Genomic DNA, 24,169 nt, shown 5'->3' with positions numbered 1-24,169 from the left:
GAGAAATAACAGAACTTAACCTGAAATAAAATCAGGAGAAAGAAAAAAAGACATCTCAAGAATAGCTAAGAACATAAGCAAACAGTCACATGAATGAGAAGGGTAGGATACAAGTGGCAAGTTTGGGGTATAGAAAAGCCAGAGCATATGTGAAAGGGAAGAAAGTTGACAGTAAATTGGTTTAGTTCTAAAGATGTGCTGTTTGCCCCTCAAATGCACCATATCTAAGAGCAAATTTCCTTTCCCTTTTTACCCATTTATTTCCAAAAAAATGAATTGCCTTTTCACCATTGCATTAGATTGCAGCCTTCTATAAGTCTTTGTAACCAGATGGTAAATTCACTATGTCTGGCACATTCTTTGTACTCTTTGCTTACTTTTTTTTCCCACTACCTAGAATATTTTACTTCAGCATCTCTTCAGCTTTCAAATTGTTCTTCTATCAGAATACTTTTCAGGACTCTCTTAGGCTGAAATCTTATCTTCCTTTTCCAACATTTTCTAAAGCATCATTATATACTATTATGATTTGACAAATATATATATTCTGATTGTTACCCTCAACTGTTACTTAAATTTTACAGCATGATGTAACTTATCTCACATGTTTGTTTTCCTCTGATTACATTAGAAGCCTTTGCCAGAGCAGACACCATTTATCTTAACATATCTTTGTGTCTTTCACATTGCCTCCTTCAACAGCTACATGTAAATAGGTCTTGGGCCTATTGTAAATTAAAGAAAAGCATTATTAAATTTCTGAGTTACTTTCTGCTCCTGAAAATATTTTTGACTAAAAATTTTATCTCCCTAATTTATAATTTTTGTATTATATTTTCTATGATTGTAATTCTATATCCTCTGCTCTATCTTGTATTTGAGATTATATTTTCTCCCAGTTGATCAGAAATAGAAACATTTGAATTAAATCAGAGTACTTCATAAGAAATCTGTAAGCACTGAAAGCATTTACATAAATGTCTTTATTCCTTGTTCTCTGCCATAGAAAAATCTTAAATTTCTTTGAGATGTCTGAAATTTGGATTTTTCAAACACTTCATATGACTTTTGTAGGTGTTTTATTTTGTAGGTATGGAAAAGTTGAAGCCACTCGCATATTGTTAGAGAAAGGCAAGTGCAATCCAAACCTTTTAAATGGACAACTTAGTTCTCCTCTTCATTTTGCTGCTGGAGGAGGACATGCTGAAATAGTACAGATCCTCCTAAACCATCCAGAAATTGACAGAGTAAGTTATTTCCCAGGCTTTTTTTTTTAACATCCAAACAGTAAATAACTAGTAATGGCACTTAAAATGTTCAGTTGTACACTTGAGAGGTCAGCTGATAAATGAAAACAAATTTAACTTGCTATGTAGAATAAGTAATATGTATACACTTTGCTTTTAAATTGTAATAGAATACACCTCACATGAAATTTATCATTTTCACCGTTTTTAGATGTACAGATCAGTGGCATTAAGTACATTTACATTGTTTTACAACCATTACCACCATGCATCGCCCAAGTGTACATAAAATTTGGCTTCCTTTCATTTTATATAAAGTGTCTCCTGTATTGCAGGGAGATTCTTTACCAACTGAGCTATTAGGGAAGCCCTTATATAAAGTGTATTTTCTAAAAAATATATTAAGGAAAAAGATATTTTGGAATTTGTACTAACAAATTTGTAAAGGGAAAAATAATAGCTTTAACAAGACCTTTGTTGTTGCTGTAAACAGAATTTTTAAAAAACAATAGCCACAGTGATTAGTGCTTTGAATCTTTCATCTTTGGCTGTTCATGTTTACTTGAAGTATAGCATGCAATAAGTATGCTTAATATGTACTTAACATTTGCCGATAGTCTTTTTAATGAAATTTTGATTGACTGATATTTTCCCTTACTTGTATATTTGTAATGCCTTTTTTCTTTTTTTTTTGTAATGCCTTTTTTCTTTAACCTGTGATTCTTCCCTCACATTCCTAGCACATAACAGACCAACAGGGAAGATCTCCTTTAAATATTTGTGAAGAAAACAAACAAAATAATTGGGAAGAAGCTGCAAAATTGTTGAAGGAAGCCATTAACAAACCAGTAAGAATTAACTTCATAAATAGTAGTTAGAGCCAAACATTGTATTTAAGTTGATAAGTAATTTGAGGATCTGAGGTAAGAATGGAAGGATGAATGTATGGATGGCTTCTCTACTGCTTTTATAAAACCTCATGTTTAGACATCATAGATATTAAATTTGCTATCATCTCTAACATTTGAGCATTTATTCTTACATATTGAAATAAAAGTTTGCATAAATAAATCTTTCAATCACTTAAAATTAATCTAATTCCCAATGTAATCTCTATACTTTATATGCTGATTACAAATTGTAACCTTTCATTGAAGCATCTCTCTCTACTTAGGCCTTCTAAGTGAAGTGAAAGTGTTCATCATTTAGTCATGTCCGACCTTTTGCAACCCCATGGACGGTAGCCTGTCAGGCTCTCCTCTGTCCATGGAATTCTCCAGACAAGAATACTGGAGTGCGTAGCCATTCCCTTCTTCAGGGCATCTTCCCAACCCAGTGATTGAATCCAGTTCTCCTGCGCTGCTGTCTTTACCGTCTGAGCCACCAGGGAAGGCCCTAGGCCTTCTAAGCAATACGTCATATTTGTAAATAATCATATTACACATCACCCAGTAATTTAATTACTTACCTAGTTCAGATTCATTTTCCTCCTTAAGATTAGTGACTGAGTTCCTAGCCTTTTATTTTGCCCATTCAGCTTGGCCTTTCCATCTACTTACGTACAAAATAATTAGCAGTGGCATTAAGATAGAGAAGAATTAACAATTAGAAAAAACTCTGTCATGCCTCAAAGTTATAGTGACAGTAAACTGTTTTCTATGTAAAAATTGTTTGAAAACTTGCAAACCAGATAAAAGAATTTATACCAACTAATAAAGGATAAAAGTTTTATACCAACAGGATATAACCCATATATCCGAGCCTTTCCAGACATTTCCATTAACTAGATAATATGTACTTGTTGAGCATTTCTGTAAATTTACCACCATGAAATGCTGAAAGTGATAAGTGATAAATAATAAATACATGATCTCTGTCTTAAAGGGAAATTTCACACATTCATACACGTTTTGTCAAAACGTTATTCCCTGAGCACAGGACAAAAGCAAGGAAATAGATAAGCAGTACAGGCACCCTTATATTAACTTCATTGCAATTTACTTTCTAATTGTATAGTTAAAAACACAATTTTTATTTCTCATATAATCTTTAAATCTGGATGTATAAGATAAAAGGAATTAGGTACTTTTACCTAAAATGAACTGTCCTGGAAGTTGTTTAGAGGCATCAGTTACTTCCTATAACAATAAAAATGAATTGATAATATCATTTCTCTCTGTGATTTTCTGAACTGGAAGGAAGAAACTGGCTCAAGGTCCAGTGTTCATAACTTTTATCTGCAAAATCCTTTATCACAGATTCCTCTTGGGACAAATTATTGCTGGTACACATTTCTACATTGTAATTTGTGGCCCACTAAACTCATGAGATAGTTAACTAACACCAGATTTAGTTAACCAAGTCTATATCCCCCATTTGGTATTTACATTGTATGTTAATAGTTTTAAAGTATTCTCTCAGAAGATTCTGAAGTTGAATATTTTTTTAAAAACCATTTGCCTTCATTTCTCAAACTTATTTGACCATGGAATATTCAGAGGAAAACATGTTTAAAAATATAAGTAATGGAAGTAAATTTTTAAAAAATATTGCCAGAAGTGGTTAGGACTGTAAGCTTCCAGTGCAGGGGGCACAGGTTTGATCCCTTATTGGGCCACAAAGATTGCAAGCTATGCAGCAAGGCAAAAATGGAAAAAATAAAATATTGCCAGAAGATTCTCACTTAAAGTAGTTTTTCTGATATTTTCCATATTAGAAATCTATAATAAAGCAGATGAAGTTGAAACTAAAGCATTTTGGGGGGTTGGGATGTATAATTTCTACCCAGTTTGCATAATTTATTATCGTTCTTTGTCCTAGTATGAAAAAGTTCGAATATACAGGATGGATGGATCATACCGTTCTGTTGAACTGAAGCATGGAAATAATACTACAGTGCAGCAGATAATGGAAGGAATGCGTCTCTCTCAAGAAACACAGCAATATTTCACTATTTGGATCTGTTCAGAAAACCTCAGTAAGAAACTTGTTATTCTGATGTATAAACCCCATTATTCCTTTTTGAGAGTGAGTTGGTAAACTAAAGTATAGCATCAATTATTATTGACTTTTAAATTTTCAAATGATATAATATTCTTTTCTTTTACATAAATTGTTCATGTTCAAACTGCTGAAACAGATAAACCTCTGCTTGCACCTGGCCCCTTTTTATTCATACTATGTTGGGGGTTTTGACTAATTTTACTTACGTATGTATTTGTGGCTGTGCTGTTGCTCGTTGCTGCGTGGACTAGTTTCTAGCTGTGACAGGTGGGGCCTGCCCCCTGGCTGTGGTGTGAGGGCCTCTCACGGCAGCACGGGTCCTAGGGCGTGTGGGCTCTGGGCACAGGCCGGCACACGGGCCTGGCTTCTCCACAGCATCTGGGGTGAGCCCAGATCGGCCACCAAACCTGTGGCTCCCGCACTGGCAAGTGGACTCTTTACTACTGAGGCACCAGGGAAGCGCCATACGGTATTGGAAGTGGTAAAAACCAAAACATTCTTTGGCAATGAAATTTGATTTGAATGCTGTTTAAATGCAGTTTACATTTGATTTAAATGCTATTTAAATGCATCCAACTTGCCTTTATTTGATTTGAATGCTGTTTAAATGCAGTTTACATTTGATTTAAATGCTATTTAAATGCATCCAACTTGCCTTTATTTTCAGTGCTCACCTCCTCTCAAAATAATACAGATATTCTTTTTCTTTATATTGGTTTTCTATCAGATCTTTTTATTTCAGTTCAGTTCAGTTCAGTCGCTCAATCATGTCTGACTCTTTTTATTTAAACTCAGCCTAATGTCACTATAGATTTGGTCTCTCAGACAAAGTATTGCAGATACATAAGGGATTTCATCAAGGTGGGTGTGATTTGTTTTCTAGTGATTTAACTATTTTTTAAACACCAAATTTTTACTGATTTTATCATAATTAGGCTACCGTGGAATTAAGGATCTTAAATTCATTTGATAAATTTTAATTCATTTCCAGAATTATTCTCATAATTCTTACATTCTTAAAAAACAGTTAACCTCAAATTGGGCATAATATTGATTACAATCAATATTGATTTAAATTTAGACCTTTAATTTGTGTGTGTTCAATACTTAGGCACAGAATTTAATGAAAAGTTTCTATGTGTTGGTGTAATTAGCTCATTTTTACATTATCCTTTATTAAGGGAAAGATGTTTTTCAGGCCTTCAACTCAAGCCTTATCATAAACCATTGCAACATGTTCGTGACTGGCCAGAAATACTTGCTGAATTGACTAATTTGGATCCCCAAAGGGAAACACCACAGCTTTTCCTAAGAAGAGATGTGAGACTTCCTTTGGAAGTTGAGAAAAAGGTTTGCCCAGAAATCTTTTCTGTAGTCATTTAGATGTTCAGAGTCTGCTGAGTTCCTGTTTTAAGCACTAGAGGCAAACACTGTGCTCCTTTACAGAGGGTTCATTGCTGTTTTTCTGTTCAATCCTCAATCCCTGTTGTAAGTGATAGAGAGTTTGAGTCAGTCCACTTACAAAGCCCCTGGTTGGTTTTTCCATTTCCACCTCCACTGTCTTACAAAAGAAATAGAGACTCCATCCTAAAGAGAATAGAGAGAACTAAAAAAAACATTCTGGATAGAGAAGATTATATTTACAAAGGGGACATTAAAGTTATTCCCAGTAGTCGGTATGTAGCTATTCTTTTAGATTCAACAGAGAACTATACATTTATAGTTCTATACATATATAAACTATACATATATATGTATATATATAAACTATATAAATATATAAACACATATAAACTATACATAATACATATATAAAAAAATGAGAATGGAATTTACATGATTAAAAAAGTCTGTCCTAAATAAGTATGTCTGGATTTGAATTACTGTAAATGTTAGAAGTGAAATAATGCCATCTGAAGGATGACCAGACAAGGGAAAAACCTAAGGGATATATTACAAGTTAAACTAGGTAATAGTCTAAATACAGCAATAGCTTTGAAAACTGGGGAAAAGAAAAGTTCTAAGGTCTCATAAATTTGGTGAAGAAAAAATATACAATGCATTTCCTCATTCTTTTATTCAAGGAAATACTAAACACATAAGGTTAAGCACATTTCAACACGTGAAAATTTCAGTGACCTTGTCCAAACTTGGTAAATGTTTTATGTCTGACTATTCATATTGTCCATCTTATATTACCCAACCTTAGGTAGAAAAGACATTTGACAAAAGCCAATGGCCTTTCTTGATGGAACTCTCAGAAAACTAGAAGGGGAGCTTCCTCAATCCAATAAATGGCATTTATAAAAAACCCGCAGTTAACATACTCAATGGTGAAAGACTGAAAACTTTTCCTCCTAAGATCAGAAACAAGACAAGGATGCCTGCTTTCACCACTGCTGTTTAACACAGAACAAGAAGTTCTAACCAAAGCAATTGGTCACACTCTCCCCAGCAGCACCCCTAAATGTAAAGCAAGGGGGGAAAAAGGGCATCCGAATTGAAAGGAAAAAGTTAAACTGTCTCTGTTGATAAAAAATGACATGATCCTATATATAGGGAATTCCAAAGAATCTACACAAAAGCTACTAGAGCTAATAAATGGACTCAGAGTTGTAGGGTACATGCTTAACACCTGAAAATCAGTTGTTTCTATAACCAGCCACAGACACTCAAAAAAAAGGAAATTAAAAATCCTTTACAATAACTTGTATAAGGATAAAATACCTAGGAATAAATTTAATAAAAGAGATGCAAGACTTATACATTGAAAACTATAAGAATAAAGTGAAGGGATTCACATTTCCCAATTTCTTAGTACAAAGCTACAGTAATCCAAACAATTTGATACTGGTATAAGGATAGAATTGAGAATGGAATAGAATTGAGAGTCCTCAAGTAACTGCTTATACCATACCAACTATTTTGGCAAGGATGCCAAGTGAATTCAATGAAGAAAGAGTAGTTTCTTCAACACATGATGCTAGGGCAACTGGAAATTCACATGCAAAAGTATCAAATTGGACTCTGATCTCACATCACATCAAAAATTAACTCAATGTCTCAATAACCTAAATACAAAAGCCAAAATCATAGAATTCTTAGGACAAAATATATGTGTATTCTTTATGACTTTAGATTTGGTCATGGAGCTTTAGATATGACACCAAAAACATGAGTAACAAAAGAAAAAATTGATAAATTGGACTTCATCAAAATTAAAAGCATTTGTAAATCAAAGGACATTATCATTAAAGAGAAAAGACAAGCTATATAATAAAAGAAGATACTTGCAAATCATATATATGATAAGTGTTTCAGTTTAGTTCAGTTCAGTCACTCAGTCATGTCCAACTCTGCAACCCCATGGACTGCAGCACACCAGGCTTCCCTGTCCATGACTAACTCTCAGAGTTTACTCAAACTCATGTCCATAGTGTCAGTGATGCCATCCAACCATCTCATCCTCTGTCATCCCCTTCTCCCACCTTCAATCTTTCCCAGCATCAGGGTGGCCAAAGTACTGGAGTTTCAGCTTCAACATCAGTCCTTCCAGTGAATATTCAGGACTGATTTCCTTTAGGATGGACTGGTTGGATCTCCTTGCAGTCCAAAGGACTCTCAAGAGTCTTCTACACCATAGTTCAAAAGCATCCATTCTTCGGCACTCAGCTTTCTTTGTAGTCCCAACTCTCACATCCATACATGACCGCTGGAAAAACCATAGCTTTGGCTAGGTGGACCTTTGTTGGTAAAGTAATATCTGCTTTTTAATATGCTGTCTAGGTTGGTCATAGCTTTTCTTCCAAGGAACAAGTGTCTTAATTTCATGGCTGCAGTCACCATCTGCAGTGATTTTGGAACCCAAAAAAATAAAAAGTCTCTCACTGTTTCCATTGTTTCGCCAACTATCTGCCATGAAATGATGGGACTGGATGCCATGATCTTAGTTTTCTGAATGTTTAGTGTTTACTATTCAGAATATAAAAGGAACTCCTGCAACTCAGCAACAAAAAGACAACTCAATTAAATTGGGTAAAGGACTTAACATTTCTCCAGTAAAGATACACAGGTGGCTAACAAGCACATGAGATGTTGTTCAAGATCATTAGGCGTTAAGGAAATGCAAATCAAAACACAATAAGAATCCACACCTACTAGGATGGCTGTAATAATAAAAATTTATAAAGGAAGATATTGAGGGTTGAGGAAATAGAGAAAATAGAACCTTTGTATACTGTAGATAGTAGTATAAAATGGTGTGGCCTCTGTGGAAAATAGTTGAATAGTTCTTAAAAACACTAAACATAGAATTACTATTTGATCTAGCAATTCCACTCCTAGGTGCATACCTAAAGAAAACAAGAGCTCAAATATTTGTATTCCAACATTCTTATCAGCAATATTTATAATAACCAAAAAGGTGGACACAAGCTAAGTGTTCATCAACAGATCAATGGATAAAGAAAGTGTAGTATATACATACAATGGATTCTTACTCATCCATAAAAAGGAATGAAGTTCTGATACATGTCATAACATGATGGACCTTGAAATTATGTTAGGTGAAATAAGCCAGACACAAAAGGAAAAACAGTGTTTGATTTTACTTACATTAAATAAATATCTGCTGCTGCTGCTAAGTCGCTTCAGTCGTGTCCAACTCTGTGTGACCCCATAGACAGCAGCTCACCAGACTCCGCCATCCCTGGAATTCTCCAGGCAAGAACACTGGAGTGGGTTGCCATTTCCTTCTCCAATGCATGAAAGTGAAGTTGCTCAGTTGTGTCCAACTCTTCGCGACCCCATGGACTGCAGCCTACCCGGCTTCTCCGTCCATGGGATTTTCCAGGCAACAGTACTGGAGTGGGTCGCCATTGCCTTCTCCAAATAAATATCTAGAATAGGCAAATTCATAAACAGAAAGTATGTTAGAGATTACCACAGGTGTGTTGTGAAGAGAATGAGGACTTACTGGTTACACAGTTTCTGTTTGGATGTTGAAATGTGAAAATGGTGATGGTTCACAGCATTATGAATGTAATTAATGCCACTAAATTCTACACTTAAAACACAGGTAAAGTGGCAACTTTTGTTAAACAAAATGTGATAGATCTATGAAATGGGCAAGTAATCTAAGCATACTCAGCCTGTCTTTCTTCTCCACTTAAATAGTATCTTCAAAGTTGGCTGGTAGAGAAAGAGTAATAATAATGATAGTACTTAGACATTGAATTAATTTCATTTTATACTACAACTTTGGTAAAGTAGGTTCAAGTGAAAAAGAAGCAAGGTTTAGGAGTACTTACAGTGAATCAGAATATCATCATCTGATAAAGTGGTTACGTCCTTTCACTCCTTGTGTAATTGAGAAATTCGTGTTTCTACCATCTGAAAAATAGAAGAATTGCATTTTTTTGGTTAGGATTATTCTTTTAGGACAAGAAGAGACTACTTTCATTTACAAAGAACAGTTGTTGACTAATACTCCCTGAATACACTATTAGGAATTATAACTATTCTCTACTCAAATTCTTCAAATTCACTAAGTCAGTTTTTACTAGAAAAATGTTTTCTTTTACTTTTTCCCAACTTTTTCTTTTCACTTTTTAGTTTCAGAAATTAAAAACCCATAGGAAAGTTGAAAAAGTAATAAAATTCATACCATATACCATTCATTAAATTCACTAATTGTTAACATTTTACTATATTTGCTTCACCTTTCCTCTCTTTTCTTTGTAAACCATTTAAAATTGAGTTGCAGGCATCATGGCATTTCATCCTTAAATATTTTAACATCATCTTCAAAGAACAAGGATGTACTATACATACTACAGTACCACTATCAACCTAATAAAATTAATATTTCCACAATAATATCTAATACCAGACCCATATTCAGATTTCCCCCCAGTTTCTCAGTCTCTTAAAACGCTCAACTGAAGAAGCTAGTCAGCCTTCATGCTTTGTATTTGTTACCTCTTTGCTTCTTTTAGTCAAGAGCAATCCCCTTATCTTTTTTCCTCCATGAAATTGTTTCAATTTTTTAAATATTGTGTAGAGTGTTATTTTAGTTAGCAGACAACAAAACCTTTTACTGTAAGGAATTTGGGTCATTTTGAATCATATATGGAAATTCTCAAGTATTTATTTAGAATCTCTGTAATTGGTGATCATATTATTCCAGTTAGATATGTATTCTGTAGGGTAGCATTTTTCAGTCTTTTTTAATCTTATCAGATAAAGGGAAACTTTAGTTTTTAAAAGTTAAAGTATGCTCTCCTTTCATGTTATTTATCAAATAGAAACTGTTAAGCTCTTTTCAGACTTCATGTTTCCTTCTGGGAACTGACAGTACTTCCTTTCATCTTCTTTGTGGTTCACTACTATGTTGTGTGAAGCATAAATTATAAAAGGATGTTTGAGGAATATAAAGAATTTAAGTAAAATTGTACTAGAAATTACTCACACTCCCATAAACTGATGATAATTTTACTGGACTTGAATCAGAGGTTAGCAAACTGGCCTACTGCTATATCTGAACTGTTGCCTATTTTTGTATATCCTGTAAGCTATTAATGGTTGAAAAATTCAGAAGTTAATATTTCATGTCATGTGAACATGTCATGAAACTCAAATTTCAGAATCAGTATCAAAAGTTTTAGTAGAACTCTGACATTTGTAGATGTATTGTCTACAGCTGCTTTTGTGCTAAACCAGAAGAGCTGAGTCACTCTGTTAGAGACTTTATGACTCACAAAGCTTAAAATCATACTGTCTGGTCTTTAATAGAAAAGAATTGTCCACCTCTGCTCCAAAGCAAAAATAGCGTATTTATATGCAGTTACATAGCTTTTGCTTTTTCATGTTAGTGACAAGTTGTACATTTATAACAGGAAATTGTGGCCTAATAACCATACTATATTTTCTCCTTTAAGATTGAAGACCCACTAGCTATTCTTATTCTCTTTGATGAAGCCAGATACAATTTATTGAAGGGCTTTTATACAGCTCCTGATGCTAAACTGATAACGTTGGCAAGTCTACTGTTGCAGATAGTTTATGGAAATTATGAGAGTAAGAAACACAAGCAAGGTTTCCTAAAGTAAGTATTTAATATAATTCATGGTCTTGTGCTATGCCCAAGATTCAGTTTACCAAGAAAGTTTAGAAATACGTTATTAAGAACTATAGACACTAATTTGGAATTAAATAATATAAGGCATGGAATGAGAAGAAAACCTATAGTAATGCATTCTTTTAAGTTATATTCTCTCCAAGGTTATTTTTCTTATATTTGAATATAGTGTGAGGTACCTTATACTTGTCTTTCTTTACTGTATGTTTAAATAAGTTCACTAAAACCTTACTTAGATAAGTAGTAACAACAACAACAAAAAAAGTTATAAGGCAGACACATTTCAGAATCCCACCCAAAAACTAGTTCATGTTTCATGTTGTGAGAAAACACTGAAGTTTTAGCACATCTAAAGTTTGTTTATTGTAGTTTCAGCATTCAAAAATATTTTGTGCTTACTGAAAGAAGAAACATTTCTCTAGACTGAGCAACGTTGAGATCACGACTTCTTGCTTAAAATGTTGAGTTCTCTGATATTTTAAGTATAGTATTTTTCAGCTCAAAAATCATTTAAAGCCATTTGTATCTAGATGATTACATTACTTTAGCTACTAAAGATAATTTATTTTTTAAATGTTGGGATATTTGCTTACAGTGAAGAAAATCTCAAATCTATTGTACCTATTACCAAATTGAAAAGTAAGGCACCTCACTGGACAAACCGAATACTTCATGAATACAAGGTAAGCTGTTAAATAGAAATAAAAAGACATAACCTAGTTGAAATTTTGTTAGTATTTTTAGTGCTTTAAACATGGGTACATTAAATTTATATTCCTGAAATAAAAAAGTTATAATTCACATATCTGAAAGAAAAAGTAGCAAGATACTTTATTTTTAACAATTTTTTTTACTGAATACCTTCTGAATGCTGGTACTGTGGCAAGTGCTAGAGATTTTTAAAAATAAGAAATAATACACTATCTTTATCCATGCACTTAAAATATAATAAATAAGCATTGTTTTTAGACCTTGTCTTTTTTAATAGAAGATCTCAGAAGAAAAGTGCCCTTGGGATAGTCACACATGTTATTCTTTGGGTTAGCCTTGATTTTAGAAACTGTTTAGTTGACCTGTCTGTCACATCTCCTTATTTTACTTTGTTTTTAGAATCTTAGTACAAGTGAAGGTGTCAGTAAAGAAATGCATCACCTACAGCGCATGTTCTTACAGAATTGTTGGGAAATTCCTACATATGGTGCAGCTTTTTTCACAGGACAGATATTTACAAAGGCAAGCCCCAGTAATCATAAAGTCATTCCTGTGTATGTAGGTGTGAATATAAAAGGACTTCATCTCCTCAACATGGAAACTAAGGTAGATTTTTATCTTTTCAACTGTTTTTGACCAGTCACACTATATATATAATATCTAAAATAACAGTACTAGGCTACATGAACAATTTCATTTATAATAGCAGAGGATGAGGGTTGAAAATAAAATGATTACCAATAGGGAGTTAATATTAATTGTAGTACATTTCTACATTGAAATACCTTACAGCCATACAAAAGAATGAAGAATATTTTTGTGTAGAATGATCTCTAGATATATTTGGTGCTGAACCATATGTAATATGCTATCATTCATGTAAAAATGGGTGGAAATGGGTAGTTAATGGAAGAAAACAAAAACACTAACACAGAAAGATACACGCACATCCCTTTTCATTGAAACATTACTTACAGTGGCCAACATAAACAACTTAAGTGTCATCAGTGGAGAGATGGCTAGAGAAAATGTGTGTGTGTGTGTTATATGTTCTTACAGAATTGTTGGGGAATTCCTACATATGGAGCAGCTTTTTGCACAGGATAGATATTTACAAAGGCAAGCCCCAGTAGTCATGGAGTCATCCCTGTGTATGTAGGCATGAATATAAGGTTATACACAAACACAATGGAATATTATTATTTGGCCATTAGAAAGAATGAAGTCTTGCCATTTGCAACAATATGGATGGACTTTGAGGGCATTGTGCTAAGTGAAGTAAGTCAGACAAAGATAAATGCCATATGATCTCACTTGTGTGCGGTGGGATCTTAAAAAAACAAACAAACAAACAAACAGGCTCATAGAAATGAGAACAGATTGGTGGTTGCCAAAGGCAGGGAGCTGGGAGATGGGCAAAATGGGTAAGGGGGTCAAAAGATGGAGACTTTGAGCCGTAAACTAAGTCACGGGATGTAGTATAGAGCATAGTCAATAATGCTGTATTGCATATTTGAAAGTTGCTGAGAGAATAGATCTTAAAATTCCTCATCACAACGAAAAAAAGTGTTAACGGTGTATGGTGATGAATGTTGACAGCACTTGTAGTGTATACAGACCCTGAATCATGCTGTATACCTGAAACTAATATAACACCATATGTCCATTATACCTCAAAACATGTGGGCAAGTGAAAACTACATTTACAGAAATATGTGTTGTGGTGCTTCTGTATGCAGAAAAAGTTTCTTATGCCTTTGGAGAAGGGAAACTATGTAACTGGGCATAGGAGAAGGGAGACATTTCACTGTATAGCATTTTGCAACTTAAAAAAAAATTTAACTGTGATTGTATTATATATTTAAAAATTAATTAGATATAAATGAAAAAGATTCAAATTTAAAAAGGAAGTAAAATATCTGAAACAAGTGGTTCATTTTGAAAATTTGAATTAGTTACAAGAACATTTTTGGGGGCAGGATGAAGTGTGGATAGGACTGTGAATACCTGTTAGAACACTTCACAGCTTTTCTATTCCACCATCTTGATCTGGCCGCCCCTGCTTCAGAGCTTTTCAGTCAGAGGCTTATTGGGATGTTGTGCTCCTTTTTCTAACCAAAGTCATGATAATATAAATATGGAGTTATCACTTATTTTTAGCATATTTAATACATTTCACAGGATAAACAGCTTTCTAGTTAGTAATAGGAAGCAAATGAAAGTCTGTTTTGTTTATTCAGATTGATGAATAGACTATTCTCGGACTCAATTTAAGTAATAACTAGGCTTATGTAAGCCTTATGTAAGCCTGATGAACTATGGACAGAGGTTCGTGACATTGTACAGAAGACAGGAATCAAGACCATCCCCAAGAAAAAGAAATGCAAAAAAGCAAAATGGCTCTCTGAGGAGGCCTTACAAATAGCTGTGAAAAGAAGGGAAGCGAAAAGCAAAGGGAAAAAGGAAGGATATACCCATTTGAATGCAGAGCTCCAAAGAATAGCAAGAGATAAGACTTCCTCAGTGATCAGTGCAAACAAATAGAGGAAAACAATAGAATGGGAAAGACTAGAGATCTCTTCAAGAAAATTAGAGATACCAAGGGAACATTTCATGCAAAGATGGGCTCCATAAAGGACAGAAATGGTGTGAACCTAACAGAAGCAGAAGATATTAAGAAGAGGTGACAAGAATACACAGAAGAACTATACAAAAAAGATCTTCATGACCCAGATAATCATGACAGTATGATCACTCATACTCACCTAGAGCCAGACAGCCTGGAATGTGAAGTCAAGTGGGACTTAGGAAGCATCACTATGAACAAAGCTAGTGGAGGTGATGGAATTCCAGTTGAGCTATTTCAAATCCTGAAAGATGATGCTGTGAAAGTGCTGCACTCAATATGCCAGCAAATTTGGAAAACTCAGCAGGGGCCACAGGACTGGAAAAGGTCAGTTTTCATTCCAATCCCAAGGAAAGGCAGTCCCAAAGAATGCTTAAACTACCACACAATTGCACTCATCTCATACACTAGTAAAGTAATGCTTAAAATTCTCCAAGCCAGGCTTCAGCAATACGTGAACTGTGAACTTCCAGATGTTCAAGCTGGTTTTAGAAAAGGCAGAGGAACCAGAGATCAAATTGCCAGCATCCACTAGATCATTGAAAAAGCAAGAGAGTTCCAGAAAAACATCTATTTCTGCTTCATTGACTATGCCAAAGCCTTTGACTATGTGGATAGACTGTGGAAAATTCTGAAAGAGAGGGGAATACCAGACCACCTGACCTACCTCCTGAGAAATCTGTATGCAGCTCACGAAGCAAGTTAGAACTGGACATGGAACAACAGACTGGTTCCAAATAGGAAAAGGAGTATGTCAAGGCTGTATATTGTCACCCTGCTTATTTAACTTATATGCAGAGCACATCATGAGAAACGCTTTGCTGGAGGAAGCACAAGCTGGAATCAAGATTGCCGGGAGAATTATCAGTAACCTCAGATGTGCAGATAACACCATCCTTATGGCAGAAAGTGAAGAAGAACTAAAAAGCCTCTTGATGAAAGTGAAAGAGGAGAGTGAAAAATTGGCTCAACATTCAGAAAACTAAGATCATGGCATCTGGTCCCATCACTTCATGGCAAATAGATGGGGAAACAATGGAAACAGTGGCTGATTTTATTTTTCTGGGCTCCAAAATCACTGCAGATGGTGATTGCAGCCATGAAATTAAAAGATGCTTACTCCTCGGAAGGAAAGTTAGGACCAACCTAGACAGCATATTAAAAAGCAGAGACATTACTTTGCCAACATATGTCTAGCTAGTCAAGGCTATGGTTTTTCCAGTGGTCATGTATGGATGTGAGAGTTGGACTATAAAGAAAGCTGAGCACTGAAGAATTGATGCTTTTGAACTGTGGTGTTGGAGAAGACTCTTGAGAGTCCCTTGGACTGCAAGGAGATCCAACCAGTCCATCCTGAAGATCAGTCCTGGGTGTTCATTGGAACGACTGATGCTGAAGCTGAAACTCCAATACTTTGGCCACCTCATGCGAAGAGCTGACGCATTGGAAAAGACCCCGATTCTGGGAAAGATTGAGGGCAGGAGGAGAAGGGGACGACAGAGGATGAGATGGTTGGATGGCATCACCGACTTGATGGACATGGGTTTGGGTGGACTCTGGGAGTTGGTGATGGACAGGGAGGCCTGGCATGCTGCGGTTCATGGGGTCGCCAAGAGTCAGACATGACTGAGAGACTGAACTGAACTGAAGCTTATATAAAAAGGCGTTTTAGATTAGGAAGTTTCACTGTAAACCTAATTTTTATTTTCATCATTTAAGTCTTATTTATGTAATCACATAACTTCTGAAATGGTAGTTATTTCATGATTACTCAGAATCATTGTTATTGGCAGCAGTTATTTTACCATATTGTTAGATACACCTGTGAATGGAGATAAAGACTATGCAGGGACATATGTAGAAGAGGGACTGGCTTCAGTAATTCACTTGGAACTTGACTTTATGAAGTCTTTGATATTGGCTTGTTTTTGAGTCATTTGCTTATCATTTTCTATTTAGACTATTTTATTCATAGAAAATAAGCTGTTTCTTATTAGCTTATAACTACTTTTTTTATTCCTATTGTACTCTTTGTTAAAGGAAATGAAAGAGAAATTCCCCTTGTCATTTCGAGAAATTTTTCCTCTATTTTAGAGCATTTTATATCAATATCTGCAAATTCTTCTTCATTGAACTGGCTGGTGATGCCATGGGCATAACACTGAGCCTTTTCTCTAAACTGTGTATTATGTTTGACTTTTGGTAGCATTCCAAATTTAGGCAACAGTAAAAAGCTTTATATAGTATTCAAATGATGGTTCAGTAATAGAACATTTCATACTATGAATAATATTCTCTTCCAGGAATTGAGTGAGATAGCAGTTAACAGGCAGAGGATGATAGTAGTATTATTAAGAATCTACTTTTTCTAGAATAGAAATGCTGTCATTGGGTATAGACAGAGGTGATTGAAACCAAGGGTAACAATGTTTTCTCTCCACATAATTATTACCTGTGTGCTTTGTAAGCTACCGGTAAATTTTTGGCACTATAAAGGCTCTAAGATTTTCAAACCATCAAAGATGAGAACAGTCAGCTTGTCGTCAGTTGTCTTAGATTGACCAAGCCCTAAGGTGTCTATGTGGTCAGTATGACAGACTTACTTAGAGTAAACACCTTCATCTGAAAAAAATCCTCATTTGCATCTAAAACTCTGTTTCAGTGTATACTCAATATACTTATTTTAAAGGATGGCATGAACATTTTCTTTGTATATATGTGTGAAAAGAATATATTTATTTTTAGGGTAAGAAAATATAAGTTATTACCTGGAGATAATTATTTCTTAAATAATCAAAATAATATATTGGATTCCTATTTAAATATACCATTATTTAAAACATGTAGGTACAAGGTACTGTAATTGTTTTTTAAATAGTTCTGTTGAATATATGAAGGATATATTATTAATTTTTAAAATAATGCTTATATTTACTATAAATATGGGCTTCCCCCATGGCTCAGGTGGTGAAGAATCTGCCTACAATGCAGGAGACCTGGGTTTGATCCCTGGGTTGGGAAGATCCCCTGGAGAAGGGAAAGGCTACCCACTCCAGTATTCTGGCCTGGAGGATTCCATGGACTATATATAGTCCATGGGGTCTCACAGTCAGACACAGCTGTGACTTTCACTTTCTTTCACTTATTATAAATACAGCAGTGTACTTATTTTCAGTGATATGAAATTGCCTCAGTCACCAATTTTACTACATTAAATAAATTTCAGATCTGAAAGTACTGTATGAATATTCAAAAGGTACTGAATATAATAAAAGGAATTGTTTTTAACCTGCAGAAAGTAAAAACTTTCAGTACACTTAATTTTCTTGAAAACCACTGATAGAATGGGCATCTTTGTTTTCCCATCATTGGGTAAGTTTAAAATGTACAGTGTGTTGATTTGTTATACTTAACCTATTTCAAAATGGCTACCACTATAGCATTATCTCTATCACATCACATAATTATAACTTATGTTTTCTGGTGAAAACATTTAAGATCTACTCTCTTAGCAACTTTCAAACATATAGTACAGTATTGCTAACTATAAGCACCATGCCCCACATTAGATTCCCAGAACTTAATTCATCTTTTAACTGAAAGTTTGTACTACTTTGACCAACATCTCAATTCCCCCCACCTGCCAGTCACCGATAAAACCACCATTCTGCTCTTTGTTTCAATGAGTTTGGCTTTTTTAGATTCCACATGTAAGTGGTAGTATCATCCTGTGGTATTTGTCTGTCTTTAGCTTAAGGCCCTCATGTTCCTTCCATGTTGTTGCAAATGAGAAGATTTCCTTATTTCTCATGGCTGAATGTGTGTATGTGTGTGTGTGCATAAATAAACATACATAGCACAGAATGGGCATCTTCAAAAAATTTTGTCATTCTGATAAAAAGAGTGTCATTGCTCAAGAAGTCTGCCGTGGCTCTTTGCTGCAGGCTATGTCAGGTTACCAAGTTTTATTCTAACTTTCAAAACCATTCTGTTTAGACCTGGCTAGATAAGTGTAGATAGTAAGAGAAGAAAGGTATTGTTTTTAATAAATATTTCAATATTAACGATTTGCAATTATGTTGCAGGCTTTACTCATCAGTCTTAAGTATGGTTGCTTCATGTGGCAGTTGGGAGATGCAGATTCATGTTTTCAGATCCATAGTATGGAAAATAAAATGAGCTTTATAGTACATACAAAACAGGTAAGTACCTAATCAGTTCTTGATTTATATGATAGTAATAAACTCTACTGTATTAGTAAAATTATTTCTTTCTTAAAAAATGACAGTCCATTTTACTTCAAGTAAAACCTCTTAACGTGAAATTAACATTATTTAAGACCAAGGTAAAAAGGCAGGTCTTTCCTAAGCAAAGCAAGAAACTTAGCTGAATAATTTATTGCAGTCTTACAACAATGAAAAATTCCTTCTCAAATACAGAACAGTCTGCCTACTGCATGTATGTCGTTTACACGTTCTTATATGCTTCACATTTATTGGTGACATATATTTTACTTTTTAGGCTGGCCTTGTGGTAAAACTACTAATGAAGCTAAATGGACAGTTAATGCCCATGGAAAGAAATTCGTGAGAGGAAACCAGCTGATACTCAAGCCACCACATTTTGTGATGTAGATTTTTTCCATGAAAGATTTCTTAAACTATTACTTTTAACAAGGCATTTAGTCTCTTGTAATATATACATATATACTATTACATTGTACAGAATCTGTACTCATGTTTGGTGTGTAATATACCAATTAGTTTTGTATAATATCCTTGTAAGTTAATTTTTAAGAGAAACACACAAAAATGTGTAGATTGATAGTCTGTATAACATTAGACAAAACAGTAAGCTTTAAAAAAAGTTATTTTTGGTAAATGATAAAGAATTTAGAGGGGACTATGATGAAATTAAAAATATAGCTTTGCTATATCTTTATGTGTGTGTCATTTCAAAATATATAGAAAGTCAACATAATTTGAATAAAGAAAATATGTTTTCTGCTTAAAGCATATATAGCACTATTACTTAAAATGTGTTTTTGTAATCTTTGAACATTTTTCAACATGTTTTTAAGATACTTAGTTAAAATAAGCTAATATATCTCAAAGTATTATAGTTCTTGAAACCCCTGTGTCATAATTATCTGAGTACTTCTTAAAAACAAGGGTTTCAGGGACTCATTCTAGACAAGTTCACTGTCTTCCAAATAGCAGGGCCTGTGAATTTTTCCTTAAGTTTTAGTTTGTTTTCTGTTGATATAATTCCATACCCAGAAATGAATTTGTATTATTAAAGTTAAGTAAATTATACAAACTTCCTGGCACACAAACACATACACTTATGGACACTTAGACTAAGGGACAGTCTCTGGCATTAGTTGTTTCATTTATTAAGAACATGCTGTATTTTTATGAGTTGGCACAATGGTGTAATATTGCCTTTACGTTGTAGGAAGTAGATCACCAAATATCTGGTGGTTTTCTTTAGGGGAGCACTGATGTCATGTGAGTAGCTAACTTGATTAATCTGCTATTTAATATTGAAATTAGGCTTTCTAAGCTTTCCAAGCTTTGAAATTAGTCTTTCCAATTCCAAGAATTGTTGTATTCAATTCAGAGGCAGTCCAGAGATTCAACAGTCATATTTAAAATTAGCCTACACATTGCAGATAATTTTTTTATATCATCATCTACTCTTCACATTGACTTCTGCATGTTGTTAATGGTGGTGTGCTGAGCTTTATTAAGAATAGGTGGTTAAGTAAATGAGAAGAGAAGCCGTGATTTGTCTTTGACTAAGTGCTAAGCATTTTTGACTGCATAGACAGTGCTCTGTCAGTTTCATCCATTTCAGTAGCCTCAGGTGTTACCAAATACTCTGTTGACTCCCAGACCTAAAACTCCAGCCTCAGCCTTAATCTGAGTTCTTGATCTTAATTTCTTGCTATTCCTGCTCCACCTCAGTGGTTTGCACAAGGAACATCTGTTCATCACAGCTGGAAGCAGTCTGCTCCCTCTCCTGCCCCATTCTCTCCTTATGCTTGTGTTGTCTGGTTAACGGCATCAGACTGCATGTGGCTGCTCAGCCTGGAAATGTGGGAGTGTTCTATAGCTTTTCTGCCTTTAATCGTCTACACATTCCTCTTACCAAGTTCTGTCACATGTCCTGTGAGTCCTTTCCTATTCCCTGCCTGTGTTTGCATGGCAGCCACCATAGTTCAAGTCCTTGCCATCTGTTCCTGGGCTCATTGTAGCATCTTCTCCTGGCTTCCCAACTTAGAGTCTACATTCTGCCCATCTGTTTCTCCACACCTCTCTCATAGTTCCAATTATTTCATTACCCTCTGAAAACCCTCCTCACTGCATGTAATGTTAAATTCCAGTTTCTTAGTACTGAATATGCTAACCCGCCTATCCAGGTTAATATCTATCCGTTTCTCCCACACTCATTCTGTGCTTCCAGCCCATTGTTTCCCAACCCTGGCTCTGCAGTAATGTCACATGGGGAGTGTGACATAGTGTGACATTTACCACTTTATGACTCAATAATTTTAGGTAGGGCTCAAGCATTTCTGTTTTAAAGTATCCCAGGTGATTTTGATATACAGCTTAGGGTTTAGAACTGCTGTTCTAACTAACTGTAGGAGATAGCTGAATGCTTTTTCTTTCATAGAGGGAGGTGAGGATACATCTCTGCTGCATCAAATAACTCCCTCCTCTACTTAATACCACATACCCTCCTGGAGTTGTATGGTATGGCAGCTCTGGGAAAAAGGAAGAGGAAACTATTAGAGTAGCATGGCTATTAAAAGCTTAAAAATATACAGCATTAAGAAGTCAATTTCAAAATTAGTAGGGAAAAAATGCATGATTGTCAGACCACAACAAACCAGAAATAAAGGGGAAATGCAGGCAGCTTTTAATGAGTGCCTAGGAGTATATGAGCACTAAGGGTGAAAGATACTATTTTCCTTTTCATCATCCTTTCAATAAATTTGAGTGCCTTTTATATGCCAGGGAGCCAGTGGTAAGAAAAAGTCTCTGCCTTCAGAGATCGAAGTTTAATGAGAGAGGCAAAGTACTCATATAAACTGTGATATAAAAGTTAAAATTACTATTTAAGCAAAAAGAGGGAAACTTGATAATAGATCAAGAGAGGATTCCTCGTGCCAGCGCTGCTTGAGCTGGTGTCCAAGGAATAAGCAGGAGTGTATGCTCTGAAGACAGCTGAGGGGAGAGGAGATGAAGTGAGAAGTTTTGACCTCAAGGATGGTCTTGGAGAACTGATGAGAGGAATTACAATTTTCTAATTTTTAGCTAAGAAGTGAATACAAACTGTTGTTTATCCAAGTCGCAGCAAATGAATTTCCATTATAGAAATAAAACCAGAATAGGTAACACTGTGCATGATGACTGCATTAAGAAGAAAATGTACTGAAGAACCACATCTTATAAGATTTAAAATTGGCAAAAATTTTTTTTCCTTTATTTTTATTAGTTGGAGGCTAATTACTTCACAACATTGCAGTGGGTTTTGTCATACATTGACATGAATCAGCCATGGAGTTACATATATTCCCCATCCCGATCCACCCTCCCACCTCCCTCTCCACCTGATTCCTCTGGGTCTTCCCAGTGCACCAGGCCCGAGCACTTCTCTCATGCATCCCACCTGGGCTGGTGATCTGTTTTACTATAGATAATATACATGTTGTTCTCTCGAAACATCCCACCCTCGCCTTCTCCCACAGAGTCCAAAAGTCTGTTCTGTACATCTGTGTCTCTTTCTGTTTTGCATATAGGGTTATCATTACCATCTTTCTAAATTGCATATATATGTGTTAGTATGCTGTAATGTTCTTTATCTTTCTGGCTTACTTCACTCTGTATAATGGGCTCCAGTTTCATCCATCTCATTAGAACTGATTCAAATGAATTCTTTCTAATGGCTGAGTAATATTCCACGGTGTACATGTACCACAGCTTCCTTATCCATTCATCTGCTGATGGGCATCTAGGTTGCTTCTGTGTCCTGGCTATTATAAACAGTGCTGCGATGAACATTGGGGTGCACGTGTCTCTTTCAGATTTGGTTTCCTCAGTGTGTATGCTCAGGAGTGGGATTGCTGGGTCATATGGCAGTTCTATTTCCAGTTTTTTAAGAAATCACCACACTGTTTTCCATATGGCTGTACTAGTTTGCATTCCCACCAACAGTGTAAGAGGGTTCCCTTTTCTCCACAGCCTCTCCAGCATTTATTGCTTGTAGACTTTTGGATAGCAGCCATCCTGACTGGTGTGTAGTGGTACCTCATTGTGGTTTTGATTTGCATTTCTCTGATAATGAGTGACGTTGAGCACCTTTTCACGTGTTTGTTAGCCATCTGTATGTCTTCTTTGGAGAAATGTCTGTTTAGTTCTTTGGCCCATTTTTTGATTGGGTCATTTATTTTTCTGGAATTGAGCTTCAGGAGTTGCTTGTATATTTTTGAGATTAATCCTTTGTCTGTTGCTTCATTTGCTATTATTTTCTCCCAATCTGAGGGCTGTCTTTTCACATTACTTATAGTTTCCTTTATTGTGCAAAAGCTTTTAAGTTTCATTAGGTCCCATTTGTTTATTTTTGCTTTTATTTCCAATATTCTGGGAGGTGGGTCATAGAGGATCCTGCTGTGATTTATGTCGGAGAGTGTTTTGCCTATGTTCTCCTCTAGGAGTTTTCTAGTTTCTGATCTTACATTTAGATAATCCATTTTGAGTTTATTTTTGTGTATGGTGTTAGAAAGTGTTCTAGTTTCATTCTTTTACAAGTGGTTGACCAGTTTTCCCAGCACCACTTGTTAAAGAGGTTGTCTTTTTTCCATTGTATATCCTTGCCTCCTTTGTCGAAGATAAGGTGTCCATAGGTTCGTGGATTTATCTCTGGGCTTTCTATTCTGTTCCATTGATCTATATTTCTGTCTTTGTGCCAGTACCATACTGTCTTGATGACTGTGGCTTTGTAGTAGAGTCTGAAGTCAGGCAGGTTGATTCCTCCAGTTCCATTCTTCTGTCTCAAGATTACTTTGGCTATTCAAGGTTTTTTGTATTTCCATACAAATTGTGAAATTATTTGTTCTAGTCCTGTGAAGAATACCCGTTGGTAGCTTGATAGGGATTGCATTGAATCTATAGATTGCTTTGGGTAGTATAGCCATTTTGACAATATTGATTCTTCCAATCCATGAACACGGTATGTTTCTCCATCTGTTTGTGTCCTCTTTGATTTCTTTCATCAGTGTTTTATAATTTTCTATGTATAGGTCTTTTGTTTCTTTAGGTAGATATACTCCTAAGTATTTTATTCTTTTTGTTGTAATGGTGAATGGTATTGTTTCCTTAATTTCTCTTTCTGTTTTCTCATTGTTAGTGTATAGGAATTCAGGGGATTTCTGTGTGT

The 24,169-nt window shown here is 35.1% G+C and overlaps 1 protein-coding gene across 3 annotated transcripts in view; it reads left to right on the top strand.

Annotated features, from left to right (window-relative positions):
- Window positions 1-19,737, top strand: part of KRIT1 (KRIT1 ankyrin repeat containing) — a 38,984-nt gene extending 19,247 nt beyond the window's left edge. For all 3 annotated transcript variants that reach the window (XM_043872904.1, XM_043872905.1, XM_043872906.1), the window contains 9 exons: window positions 1,091-1,247; window positions 1,988-2,095; window positions 4,068-4,224; window positions 5,449-5,600; window positions 11,189-11,355; window positions 11,984-12,071; window positions 12,499-12,705; window positions 18,811-18,927; window positions 19,247-19,737. In XM_043872904.1, the coding sequence (XP_043728839.1) occupies window positions 1,091-1,247; window positions 1,988-2,095; window positions 4,068-4,224; window positions 5,449-5,600; window positions 11,189-11,355; window positions 11,984-12,071; window positions 12,499-12,705; window positions 18,811-18,927; window positions 19,247-19,315 (1,222 nt within the window). In that variant the 3' untranslated portion in view covers window positions 19,316-19,737. The remainder of the gene's footprint in view (window positions 1-1,090; window positions 1,248-1,987; window positions 2,096-4,067; window positions 4,225-5,448; window positions 5,601-11,188; window positions 11,356-11,983; window positions 12,072-12,498; window positions 12,706-18,810; window positions 18,928-19,246) is intronic.
- The last annotated feature ends 4,432 nt before the right edge of the window (window positions 19,738-24,169 follow it).

Source organism: Cervus elaphus, chromosome 18, assembly GCF_910594005.1.
Source record: "Cervus elaphus chromosome 18, mCerEla1.1, whole genome shotgun sequence".
In the NCBI taxonomy this organism is placed as follows: domain Eukaryota; kingdom Metazoa; phylum Chordata; class Mammalia; order Artiodactyla; family Cervidae; genus Cervus; species Cervus elaphus.
Note: the sequence above shows the minus strand (reverse complement) of the source record. Positions and strands in the feature narration are given on the sequence as shown.